The sequence below is a fragment of the Girardinichthys multiradiatus genome, chromosome 13, assembly GCF_021462225.1.
Source record: "Girardinichthys multiradiatus isolate DD_20200921_A chromosome 13, DD_fGirMul_XY1, whole genome shotgun sequence".
Classification (NCBI taxonomy): Eukaryota; Metazoa; Chordata; class Actinopteri; order Cyprinodontiformes; family Goodeidae; genus Girardinichthys; species Girardinichthys multiradiatus.
The window spans coordinates 20,047,283-20,061,419 of NC_061806.1; the positions used below are offsets into that span (position 1 = coordinate 20,047,283).

Below are 14,137 nucleotides of genomic sequence, written 5' to 3' on the forward strand. Positions count from 1 at the left end.
ATAAAAAACGACCAAAAGACATAAACACCAACAATACCACTAATAACCAAAAAGAAAGAACAACTAAATATAATAAAAACAGTAAATAATAATTAAAAAAAAGACTAATCATTAAAACAGCCTGATATTTCTGCTCAACTGGAATTAAAAACTAAGTAAAAAAAAAAAGATTTTTTAAAGGGGACTTAAATCCTTTAAGGTATTTAAGGCAAGAGGAAGATTGTTCCAGTGTTTGAGAGCAACAACAGAGAAGGCTCCTGCTCCTCGGGTCACAAAACGAGTCCCAGGAACATCTAAAAGCAACAGAGGTTCTGACCTCAAACTTCTCATTGGAACGTCCTTGTGCAGAAGCTCTGTTAGGTAATGAGGTCCCTGACTGTTTAAACGCTTCAGAGCCAAAATTACAATCTTAAAATAAATTCTAAAATGTACAGGCAATGACAAACTTTGAAACTACACCAGTTTTAGAAAGACATTTAAGTCAACTGTGAGAAGTCCTTTCGTTGATCACACGTGTGCTATACTGTGCCACGCAACTCAACACATAAGTGTCTTTAACGACATGTTCTCTTGTCTTTCCAATTTTAAGAGTGGCTAAGACAAAACAGGCCTCTGTGGCACATTAATTAATTGATTAAATGACTAAAATATATTTTTAAAAAGCTGATGGGAGCCAGTATTTCTAGCACTACTGACATTTTTCAGTGTGAGATTATGCTATTGCAAAAATGAATCTGTTTTGAGGTTGTTTACAAATCTTTATCAATAATGCCAATAATTGTCGAGGGCAATTATATGTATATTAGAGGCCATAGAAAACCAGATAAACATAAAAATAATATGTAAAAAAGCTAAATTGCTAAAGGTTGTATGGTATTAATTACCAGCATGTAACAGAACTGCAAATAAATGATAAGTGATTGAATTTAGCTCACAATTTTCCAGCAGTGGCCAGTGAACATGGATGAATTCCGTTTTAATTGGTGTGATCTAGTCCTTAGGATGTATAAACTTGTGCAATCTGCCTTTATGAGACCTTATATCATCAGCAAGTTTAAGGCAAAAATATGATTAATATAAATACATTTTTAAGGGTTCTCTACTTTTAAATAGAAGATTTTCAATAACGAAAGTTTTTCCTGGAAACTGGTGTGTTTTTTGCAGCTTTTTGTCCAAAAAACATGCAAGTTAGACTGACTGTTGATTCAAATGTGCTCTTAGGAGTAAGTGACAGTGTGCATGGTTGCTTATTTTGTGTGATGGCCGTGACATAGACTGGTGAGCTGTTCTGCGTGCACTTCGCCTCTCGACTGAGATCAGCTGAGATCAGCTCCAGTCCCCCACAACCCTGAGCAGGATTAGGTGATTTCAGAAAATGAAAGAGTGAGTTAGATTTTCAGCACATTCAGTAATTTTGCTGTTTTTGACAGTCAGTAGAAGACTTGTAGCACATCCACAAATGTGTTGATAATTATAACATTAGCAGACTGTGGTTTGATGAGATTGACATGATAATAATATATCATTAAAGTCATCACTTCTTATTGTAATGACTTAATCAGGGAACAGAAACCATAATGAGATATGCCGTCATCTTGTTGCATTGCAGCGGTTTTATAACTATATAACCACATAGTTCCTATAAACTACTTTCTCACTTCTTTTTGTGTTGTTTGACAAACACAATCACAAAGGCCTCTGATGTTTTAACAAAAATCACTGATTTCAACTCAGCTCAACTCACCTCCAAAGGGGGTAAATGATTAAACATCTTTTCAGCCTGGGAAGCATACCGGCTCCTAATCATTGTCTGCCAAAAGCATCGAAACATCCCGTTAGATCGTTTTTTTTTTTGATATCATGCTGAGATGATGTTAGGGGTGTTTAAACTGAATCAATTTTGTAGATACTGCAAAAACATTCATATCTCTTGATGTTTTGTCAAGCCAGACCATTCCAGCTGGGAGGCTGTGGCAAATTTTTTGGGGGGCAGTAAACAGTATTTTTATTTAATATAAATATGTATATAAACATTAATGTAGCCTTTCAAATGAAATAACCATGTTGATTTTTAATACAAAATAAAGGATAATGACTTAAACAGTGACATGTAAGTGTGCCTCAGTCACCAGAAAATAGCGAGTAATTATGATCAGGTTTGCATAAACTTTAGTTCATTTGTTGCGGAAATCTTAGGAACTGCATTATAATAACATTAACTCCAGAAACCTGAAGGCAACTGTACAAGAATGTCTCCTGAAGACACGTGGAAATGTTTATAAAAAAATACTGAACATGTTAAACACTTGCATTCTTCTTTTTTGTACAAACCTTAAATGCCATCCATTGGTCGAGTGTTTGAGTGTGGTGTCCAAATTCAGGGGCTGCATCCTTTGAGGTACTGGTCTACGTAGGCCGATAGTGATCGGCTGTGAATTTGGACAGTCTAGCCTGACCCAGCTGTTCCCGCCCTTACCTCAGCATACCTTCTGTCGCCTAACAACCATGACAGCATGAAGCACAGAGCTTTGAAGTTCTAAAAATTAAGCCCAAAGCTTAACATCTCCACTGTAAATAACGGCACATGGTATTTACTTCTTTATATATTCCGGATGGCTTATAAGCTTGCTTTCTTCAAAATATTCTTGTTTTATTGTCTTTTAATTTTAGTCTCGCTTAATAATCAGCCATTTAAAGTGTAAAATGGAGTTTAAACGAAAATTCAACATGGAAGACTCACCACCTCGCCACGTCCAATCACTCCTCACTGGCTGCTCCAATCAACAGCAGGCAAGCCCTTCTCCTCGGCCAATTATCTCCCAGGGCATCACTTTTAAAGAACCTCTGCATGGAAGACACCGCTCTTCTGCTGAGCTTCGATCAGCATGTCTGATTATGAATCTGACGATCCTGCTGGTTCCTCGCAAGACCGGGTCAAGATCGGGTCCCTCTCCTTCCTCGCTCAGGGCGAGTGGAATAAATCCCGGGTCCGACCAAGACGCTTCTCAGCTCGCTGATTTTCTATCCCACAACTCCCCTCTGCTTCCACCTCCTCCGCCTCCTTCCTCGGGAAAACGCCGCAGCAAGACTCCCGACCCCCCTGCCAAGAAACGCCGAGGCTGTTCCTCATCCACTCTAGCTTCGGCTATGTCTCTTCCCGGCCCATCTTCAGCCGCACTCGCCTCTCTCTCTGAAACTCCTGCTGCCTCATCCTCTTCAACTACAGCTGTCCCCGCTTTATTTGTTCTGTATTCCCAGATAGAAAAATCGAGCTGGACACATACTTGGCCCTCATCACAGATCTGCACCTTAAATACGGACGTTCTCTCTTCTATCAGTACCATAAAACCTTTTCTGCTAAACCCGCTTCCATCCTGGCTCAGTGAGGAACTCGTCTAGACTGGTCCGTGCTCGACACGGACATCCTAATCATGCTCACACAAGCTTCCTCATGCTTCTCCTGCGGCGCAATCGGCCATCAAAGCTCCCTCTGCCCTACACTCCTGTTCTCCTCCGGCTCAGTTACTCATCCTCTTCCTCCCCCTTCCTCATCCTTTCAAGACCATGATTGCAAAGGGGGAAAAATCTAGGTTTTCAATAATTATCCTATTTGCAATAACTTCAATGAAGGTGTTTGTTCGTTCCAATCATGCTCTTTTCTTCACATTTGCAGCTTCTGCAAAGACGCCCACCCGAAGTCCATTTGCCCCTGCCGTTCATCCCTCAGCAGAACTCGTCATGGTTCCAGGCGTTAATTTTACGTTACCTTTCCACTCCTGTCATTATTCCCGAACTAGCTGCTCTCCCTCAGTCCTGCCCAGACCGTCCTTTTGTCAATTTCCTCATCACTGGTCTCACTCAAGGCTTTTTCATTGGCGTTCCTCTCCTCCCCACTTCCTCGTTCATTTGCGCAAACCTGCAGTCAGCTCTCTGTGAGCCAGAATTTGTAGCTCAGCTTCTTAAAAAGGAGATTTCCAAAGGCTATATCATAGGTCCTTTTAAATCCCCTCCTTTCCCTTTTTTCTGCATTAGCCCCTTAGGAGTAGCTACCAGAAAGTATTCAGGAAAAAAGCGCCTTATTATCGATCTTTCAGCTCCTCTCTCCGGTCCTCATTTCAGTATTAATTCCATTATTCCCAAGCCCCCATTTTCCTTGTATTATTCTACGGTAGATCGCGCCATATTGCTTATTAAAACTGCGGGGCATGGAGCCTGGCTTGCTAAAGCAGACATTACCGACGCGTTTAAAATCATGCCGGTGCACCCTTCTCAATGGCACCTCCTCGGCGTCAATTGGACCGCCGTTTCTTTTTTCCAGTCAGGCTCAATTTCGGCTGCAGGAATAGCCCCTGCCTCTTCAACAAGCTGTCTGAGGCTCTCTGTTGGATTCTCCAAAATGTTTGCAAACTCCCTTTCGTTCTCCATCTGCTAGATGACTTTCTTCTTATCGATCCCCCTCCCCTCACCCCAGCCCCTGTCTCCCTAAGCTGATCCAGTTATTTCAGCAAGTCGGTGTTCCCCTGTCTGAAGAGAAAACAGCAGGTCCAGCCAAGAAAATCAAGTTCCTAGGCTCCCTAGATTCAGACGCCATGGTTGCTTCTCTGCCAGAAGATAAGCTGTCCCGCATTCGCAAAGTTTCTCAGTCCTTTCTCTCCTCCCCAGTCATCTCCAAGCATCCACTCCTGTCCCTACTGGGTCATCTGAATTTCGCAATGCGCATAATTCCCCAAAGGTCGCTCCTTTATTTCTTGGCTTCTGGATCTAGCTAATTCCGTCCCCTCTCTGCTCGATTCAGTTTCTTTAGATGAAGGTTGCCCCTCTGACCTGTCTTTCTGATCCTCTCTCCTGCAGAACTGGAATGGTATCTCTTTCTTTTACGATGACGTCGCAGCTCCGTTCGCGGATTTTGGGGATTTCTTCAGGGTGCATAGTTCGCTGGCATCTGGCCACCTTCTTTTCCCCAATCCAAATCATCAGCCTTTTACGAAATAATCCCCATCACTATTGCTTGCTGCGTCTGGGGCAACCCATGGAAAAGAAAACGCATTGCCGCTTTATGCGACAATGTCGCATAGTCGAAGTAATTTATAAAGGCCGCTCCTCTTCTAAGTCCACCATGCCCTTCATGCGCCGCATCACCTGGCAAGCCGTAACTCACAATTTTATCATTACTGCCCGCCTTATTTCCGGTCATCATAACTTACTTACTGATGCTCTTTCTCGTTCAAAATTTTAGGTCTTCCGTCGTCTATGCCCTTCAGCTAATGTTCATCCAACACAGATACCACCTCTCAAAGACTTGATACTCGACTAAACTCATCCCTCATTCCTTTACTCCAATCAGCCAATTATTATTGTAATTCAGGCTTAGCTCCCCCCACTCTCAGGTATTATCCCTTTTCTTGGCAAACGTTTTTAAAATTTTGCCTTGCTCATAATACTCCTCTTTACCCCGCCCGCATTCCTACCATCTTAGCATTTATTTCTTATTGCTTCTATGTCTGGCATTTCAAACTCCCATACATCAAGAGTTTATTAGCCGGCATAAATTTCTTTTTGGCCGTCCCAAGTCTGACGTCACAGAAGGTAATATAAGAAGGTGAACGCTTTAATCCATTGCCTTCAGCTTGGGACCTCGACATGGTTACCACGCAACTGAAGCATCTCTCTGGAGAAGAAGAGGTCCCACATGGATTCTTCAATTATTCTCCTTCGTTGGCTAACGAAAAATTCATGAAAGAGGTTTCTGGAATAAGAAGGCCAGAAATTTAACTTTGCCGATCGAAGACGTGAGTTTAACACGTAACCAAAAAACCGCAGAGTTTCAAGGAGACGCAACTTTCCCTCCTTGTTTTGTACCAGTCGACTAGTGACGGTCCATCATACTTTTTCTACCTTTCTGCCATGGAGGCCACCAAGGAAGAAAACGGACTGCTTCAACCCCCCCCCCACCGCTCAGAGGAAACAACAACAAGTAAAATCCACCTTTTATTTTTATTTCTTTATTAGGAATAGCTTGGGCAGGATAGATGAGGTTTTAGTGCGATGTAGAATCGCCCCTTAGAGTGTAATGTGTTCTGAATTGTATGTGCATGCCATTGTTCTTTTGAAACGTGATTACTGTTGTTTTCTGAGGCCGCCGAGTCTCGCAAGATTGTGCTTTTACTGTGCGAACACCTGAGAGCAGGTGTCCTGTGAAACTGGACTGCTATAATAACCTTATGGTGAAAATCAACCATTTTCTTTGTCTTCAACTTTCCTGCTTACTGGTTTGCCACCAAAAGTTTTATTATCCTTTGTCCTCTGGGTTTACAACCTTGCTGGGGGGAAGGTTTATGACTGCCTGCATCTAACTGAGCTACACTTTCAGGCGGGCTACGCTCCCAAAGCTTCGTTCAACACCATATTCCATTGTCACATTATCACTTTTGCCATAACTGCTGGTTGATTCCATACACACCCACTGCTGTTTTGCTTTATTTTGTTTAGTTAGATATTTTACCCTTCTGTGTAGAACTTTGCATGTTTGATTAGGTGAAGATTATTGAATAGCGAGGTGGATCAGGCGGTTGATTCAATAAAGATTCACGTAGATAAAGAGAAATCGTTGTGTTTATTTTGTGCAAGAGTGATTTGTCAGTCAAAATAAGGTTAAAGTTCCCCACGTTTCGGCAGAAATGGTTGATTAAACAGTGACATCTCTGGTAGTAGTTATCAATTATTACTGAGTATTTAACGGTTGTAATTATCAAAGGCATTGAGCCACAATTACAACACCAGAAAACATCTCTGGTTTCGATTCATAAATGAGGATTTTTGGTTAAGACATTTTCTCAAATTATGATTTTTAATTATAATTATTGATAAATATTAATTAATCAATAATCATAATACCAACACCGTCATCTTGTTGTTTCTCCATTATGTGAGTCTTTCCAGGTTGAAATAACTTTTATGTTCATACATTGAAAAACATACTACTAAAAAAAGTATGACAAATATGACAAATACCACTTAATTTATTGGTAAAACAACTTTTAACACTAACATAATTTCTGAACCAAGTTTAAATCGTATTTGTATTTGTAGAGCTTAATAACAAATAAGCCAAACATCAACATCAGATATAATCAAACTGAATTATATCTGTGTTTAACTTCTACCCATCTGTGAAAACCAGCGGGAGTATGAAAACGATGGGCCGGGAGACAGGCGTCTACCAAGCCTCGACTGCCTACTCTGCTGACAGCTGGCGAGGCGATGCGGCTGTTAGCGCAGTGGGAGCGGACATCTCCGAACCTGTCAAGCACTTTTGCAATTTAGTGATATTTTGGTAAACTGAACAGATATTTCAGTTTAACTCCGCTACATTCATGTCAAAAAACATTGTAATAGTTAATACAGTGCCTTGCTACAGTATTCGGCCCCCTTGAACTTTTCAACCTCTTGCCACATTTCAGGCTTCAAACATAAAGATATAAAATTCTAATTTTTTGTGAAGAATCAACAAGTGGGACACAATCGTGAAGTCGAATGAAATTTATTGGACGTGTCAAACCTTTTTAACAAATATAAAACTGAAAAGTGGGGCGTGCAATATTATTTGGCCCCTTTACTTTCAGTGCAGCAAACTCACTCCAAAAGTTCAGTGAGGATCTCTGAATAATCCAATGTTGTCCCAAATGACTGATGATGATAAATAGAATCCACCTGTGTGTAATCAAGTCTCCGTATAAATGCACCTGCTCTGTGATAGTCTCACGGTTCTGTTCAAAGTGCAGAGAGCATCATGAAGACCAAGGAACACACCAGGCAGGTCTGAGATACTGTTGTGGAGAAGTTTAAAGCCGGATTTGGATACAAAAAGATTTCCTAAGCAGGAGCACTGTGCAAGCGATCATATTGAAATGGAAAGAGTATCAGACCACTGCAAATCTACCAAGACCCGGCAGTCCCTCTAAACCTTCCTCTCAAACAAGGAGAAGACTGATCAGAGATGCAGCCAAGAGGCCCATGATCACTCTGGATGAACTGCAGAGATCTACAGCTGAGGTGGGAGAGTCTGTCCATAGGACAACTATCAGTCGTACACTGCACAAATCTGGCCTTTATGGAAGATTGGCAAGAAGAAAGCCATTTCTCAAAGATATCCATAAAAAGTTTCATTTAAAGTTTGCCACAAGCCACCTGGGAGACACACCAAACATGTGGAAGAAGGTGCTCTGGTCAAATGAAACCAAAATCGAACTGTTTGGCCACAATGTAAAATGATGGGGAGATGGCAGGCGCCAAATACAGGACCATTCTGGAATAAAACCTGTTGGAGTCTGCAAGAGACCTGAGACTAGGATGGAGATTTATCTTCCAACAAGACAATGATCCAAAACATAAAGCCAAATCTACAATGGAATGGTTCACAAATAAACGTATCCAGGTGTTGTAATGGCCAAGTCAAAGTCCAGACCTGAATCCACTCGAGAATCTGTGGAAAGAGCTGAAGACTGCTGTTCACAAACGCTCTCCATCCAACCTCACTGAGCTCGAGCTGTTTTGCAAGGAAGAATGGGCAAGAATTTCAGTCTCTCAATGTGCAAAACTGATAGAGACATACCCCAAGTGACTTGCAGCTGTAATTGCAGTAAAGGGTGGCGCTACAAAGTATTAACGCAAGGGGGCCGAATAATATTGCATGCCTCACTTTTCAGTTTTTTATTTGTTAAAAAGGTTTGACACATTCAATAAATTTCATTCCACTTCACGATTGTGTCCCACTTGTTGATTCTTCACAAAAAATTTGAATTTTATATAGTTATGTTTGAAGCCTGAAATGTGGCAAGAGGTTGACCAGTTCAAGGAGGCCGAATACTTTCGCAAAGCACTGTATATCCAACTTCTTTTACAGCTTCTCTCTCCTCTGCCATTACTACTTCCGTTTGAACAATCCAGTACGACCTGCATGGGATAGAGTGGGCCATAAAGGATACACCAGATCCATCCTTCAAATCTGGGAAAAAGCAAGATGCATTTGGTGGAGCCTTGAAATTTGGAATGCATGTGCCGCCTTACTATAACATAATCGGCGTAAACTGCTGTCTTCGAAGGATGCAGCCCCCTAACCCAAAGCCCATTTAGGCATACAATCGTGTCTAAGTGTCTTCTTTACCGCTTCCTAAGTCCCATTTAATAGCCTACAGCGCCCTCTACTTGTTGTCTTGGGTGAATACATAGCATATTTGAGACTTAATTTACACTTGTTGTAATCTGTCTTGGCTGGGCCCAGATACCTGAATGTGGGGGCCCGGCACCCCAGGCCTGTCCCAAGGCAACGGGTCTGTGTCAAGCTAAAATGAAATGTACTTTTTATGTGACAGATGAACACAAAGTATTGCATAATGAAGTAATAGAAAATGAAAAAAAGAAAAAGTCCCCCCCAAGTTGGAAATCTGGAAAACTGCCTTTCGCATCAATTAAAGGTCCAAGTCTCTTGGGGTATGTGTATACCACAATGACAGACTGTGCAAAATAGCTCAAACCCATTCACATCGAATGAAGAGTGTGTAAACATAAGTTTTTTAGTGTCACAGACTTGGTCTGATTTAGCCTGGACTTTGACCGAGCCATTCTGACAAATGAATATGCCTTGATCTAAATGTTTCCATTGTAGCTGTATGTTTAGAGTTGCAGTTCTGCTGGAAGGTTCTTCTGAACAACTCTGACAGCTGCCTTGTCCCTGCTTAAGAAAACATCTCCCCACTATGATGCTGCCACATAATGTTTCACATGTAGGCCAAACAGTTAAGGTTTGGTCCTGTCTGACCAGAGCACCTTCTTCCACATGTTTACAGGTCCAGTGCAAATCTAAAGTTTTTTGGCTTGGTTTCAGCAATTGCTTTCTTTTTTTTTACTCTTCTGCAAAGTCAAGATTTGTGGAGTTCACAACAAATAGTTGTAGATTATCTCACCTGAGCTGTGGATCTCTGTAGCTCCTCCAGAGTTGCTATCGGTCACTTGGCTACTTAGCTGAATGATGCTCTCCTAGGTCAGCCTGTAAGTTTAAGTTTGCAGTTGTGCCATGCTCTTATTTTTTTTTTTTTTATGATTTTGATGAACATTACACAGGCAGGATGTTCAAAGCTTGGGATATTGTTTTATAACGAATCCTTTAAACCTCTTCATAGAATTTATCCCTGACCTGTCTGCTGTGTTTCTTAGACTTCATGATGCTTTTTGATAATTGATGTTCTCTAAGAAGCCTCTCAGGACTTCAAAGAACAGCTGTGTTTTTACTGAGATTAAATTACACACAGCTGGACTCTATTTACTAAGTCAGAGTTTTACTTAGGGGTGTCAGAGTAAAGAAGGCCAAATAAAATTGCATATCTGCAAAAAAATTGTGAAAGCCATTTATTATTTTCCTTCCACTTCACAATGATACTTTGTGTTTGTCTTTCAGGAGAAATCCCTATAAAATACTTCTAAGTTTGAGGGTGTAAAATGACAAAATGTGAAAATGTTCAGTGGGTGTTGATACTTTTGCAAGGCAGGAGTGCAACACCAACACAGCAAATAATCAGTTCTCATATTTGTATACCTTCCCTGCAGGTTAGCTGTAAGGTTTTGCACTTCTTCCACATGTACATGTTGGGCTGCAACTATTTCTGGATGCTCTGTGAGGGCATCTACCTGCACACACTCATCGTGGTGGCTGTGTTTGCAGAGGAGCAGCACCTGCACTGGTACTACCTGCTGGGCTGGGGTGAGTTATCTTTTATTATGTTGTATAAAGTTTATTGTTGTGTTAAGCTAAAACCAGACTACAAACTGCCATAATGCTGTTTAAGGAAAATTCAATTCAAATCAATTCAAAAATACTTTATTCATCCCAAAGGGAGATTAAATGTTGTTGTAGCTCATATTAGGTTTAGCAGGTTTCCTCAAAGAGCTGTTGTAGATGCTGATGCCTATGGGCAGGAAGGATCTCCTGTGGCGGTCTGTCTTACAGCAGATCTGAAGAAGCCTCTGACTGAAGACACTCTGTTGTTGTACAACAGTGATGAAGAGGATGCTCAAGGTTCTCCATAATTTTCTTTGTTTTATGAAGAATTCTTCTTTGTACAATGATCTCCAGAGGTTCCAGAGGAGTCCCCAGAACAGAGCCAGCCTTCTTCATCAGCTTGTTGAGCTTTTTTAAGTCCCTGGCTCTGATGCTGCTTCCCCTGCAGATGATGGCAGAAGAGACCACACTCATTCAGCATCTTGCTAGAAACACAGAAGGATCTAAGCTTTGTCAAGAAGTACAGTCTGGTCTCTCCCTTCTTGTAGATGGCTTCACTGTTACATTTTCACTCTAGTCTGTTGTCCAGGTGAACACAGAGGTATTTATATTCCTCCACCACCTCCACATCTTCTCCCATGATGGAAATATACATATAGGCTGCACGTTGGTGCAGTTGGTAGCACTGTTGCCTTGCAGCAAGAAGGTCCTTGGTTCAACTCCCAGCTAGGGGTCTTTCTGTAGAGAGTTTGCATGTTCTCCCTATGCATGTGTAGATTCTCTCATGGACTGGCAACCTTTCCAGGGTGTACCCCCCCTCTCACCCGTAGACCACTGGAGATAGGCACCGGCTCCCCTGCAACCCAGTATGGAAGAAGCGGGTATAGAAAATCGACGGATGGAAATATATAATGAATATAAAATGGACAGGATCTAGAAATATAACTTCAGCTACTAGGTTTTGTCACAATGCGGACATGCTGATAGCTTTATAAGCCCTTCTTTAGGTTAATTTGACTCAAGTTGTTTTTCCTTCCCTTTTTTGAACCAGAAATGTTAGGCGCAATGTGTGAAAGGAGCAAACAATTGTCACCATTTTCAAATATTCAAAGCCTTGAGGCCAGTTTTTCTCAAATGTGCGTACGGTGCCTTACAAAAGTGTCCATGCATGGTTTTCAAACTTCCTACCAAATAAAAATCTGAACATTGTGGAGTGAATGCATATTCTCTTCTCAATCATGATCTATTTACTCTGATAACCCTAAATACACTCCAGTGCAAACACCTTCCTTTCAAAGTCACCTGGTTAGTAAATAAACTGAAGAAAATGAGTCCATTGTGCTACAAGCCACGTGCACAACTAATGTGTGAAAGTGGTTGTTCTGGTGAAACATAGTGATGGCAGCAACATGCTGCGGGGAGGTTTTTCTTCAGCATGAACAGGGAAGCTTGTTGGAGTTAACTGGAAAATGTCAGTCAGTCAGTCCTTTTCTACCACTTCTTCCATAGTGGGTCTTTGGGAAGCTAATGGCTATCTCCAGCAGTCTTTGGGTGGGAGGCAGGGTGACTGGAAAATGGATCAACTTAAATACATAAGAATTCTAGAGGAGAAACTGTTAAAGGCTGCAAAAGGGGTGAAGATTTACCTTCCAGCAGGACAACAACTTTAAACATACAGCCGGGGCTAGGATGAAATGGTTACATCAAAATATCTAGATGTGTTGGCAATGTGAATGGCAAAAATGTGTCTCTAGATGTGGAAAGCTGGTAGAGAAATAGGCCATAAGAGTTGCAGCTCTAATTATAGTAGTATTGACTTGATAGTCCCTATACAGATCTTTATTTCATACTTTTTTCCACTTCACAATTATGCACTACTTTGCATTGGTCCATCACAAAAAATACATTAAGGTTTGTGGTTTCAGTGCAACACAATGGGAAAGAATTCAAGGGATTTCAATACTTTTTCAAGCCCCTGCATGTGTGTCTTTGTGAGTGTGGGTAAAGGAAAGTCATTTCGTCATGTCCATCTGTAGCTGATCTGTTGCAGAGCACAGTTGGTGTGTGAAAATAAACTGTGCATGGATTTTTGTGTTTGTGTTCAGAAAAAAAGTTTAACAAATCTGAGCCCAGTCTCCACTGGAACATTTTCAAGTTAGACAGATTTACACTCTGTGGTTAGCATTTGTTACCAGTGGAACTAAGCAAAAGTTTCAGAGATATTTATAAAGCAACACCTTATCTTCTAAATAAGCTTAATGAAGCTAATTGAAGCATGATGATGAAGGAATGTTGCCTCATATGGTTGTCTTTTTCCCTTCCAGGCTTTCCTCTGGTCCCGGTGTCCATCCACGCTGTAGCGAGGAAAAAGTATTTTGATGACAAGTAAGTAATGTTCCATAAAACCTGTGCAAATAAACAAAGAGAGGTTTACACATGTGCAGCGCTGTGCGTGGAGAAGTGAGAGTGTGCTGATCTGTACACATATGTGTTTTCATAATGTGTGTGTTCGTGTGTACCTTGGGCTGCAAACAGTACTGACTGAGATGTTTTACTTTCTGTAGCTGTTGGATGAGCGTTGAGACCCATCTGCTCTATGCAGTACATGGACCTATAGTGGCAGCCCTTCTTGTAAGTCTGCTGCTTGTATTTAATCTTTGTCATTATTCACAGCTTTTGACATAGAGTGAGATAAGTTTGAATACAGGATACTTGATTCTAAAGTTTTCCTCAGGTTAATCTCTTCTTCCTGCTGAACATTATAAGAGTGTTGGTGACAAAGTTGAGAGACACTCACCGGGCAGAGTCCAACATGTACATGAAGGCAGTGAGAGCCACCCTGATCCTGGTGCCTCTTCTTGGAATACAGTTCGTAATTTTTCCTTGGAGGCCAGAGAACCGCCTGGCCGGGGAGGTCTATGAGTACATCATGCACATACTCATGCACTACCAGGTGGGTATTGAGCTACAACATTAATCTAAATTCCCAGTAAAGTACCGGATAGTATCTCAGCCCATAGGTATTTCAGCAGAGCATGATGAATCACAATAGAACTGCTATATTGCTCTATGAAGCAAGATCATTTCAGTCAGGTCTCATAAAATATCTTGGTAGTGAAAAATACTCAAAACAATGCAGTGTGCTTGTAATAATAAAATATTACTTTTAATATGGAGCCACATCCTCAGTATGCATTCAGAGTAAAACCATTCTCTTCGTTGTTGTTGTAGAAATTTTGAATAGAAAACGCAGCATACTCGCTTTTCACATAGTATTTTTGTTGTTGCCTTTGGGGTCAGATGTTTACATACACGTGTGTGTCTAATAGGTTCGGGGCTTTTTCAGGATTTATATCGGTTCTT

General features: G+C 41.2%; 1 protein-coding gene across 3 annotated transcripts in view; it reads left to right on the forward strand.

Annotated features, from left to right (window-relative positions):
* Positions 1-14,137, forward strand: part of calcr (calcitonin receptor) — a 120,625-nt gene that overhangs the window by 89,808 nt on the left and 16,680 nt on the right. For all 3 annotated transcript variants that reach the window (XM_047384533.1, XM_047384535.1, XM_047384534.1), the window contains exons 17-20: positions 10,603-10,756; positions 13,099-13,159; positions 13,339-13,405; positions 13,509-13,727. In XM_047384533.1, the coding sequence (XP_047240489.1) occupies positions 10,603-10,756; positions 13,099-13,159; positions 13,339-13,405; positions 13,509-13,727 (501 nt within the window). The remainder of the gene's footprint in view (positions 1-10,602; positions 10,757-13,098; positions 13,160-13,338; positions 13,406-13,508; positions 13,728-14,137) is intronic.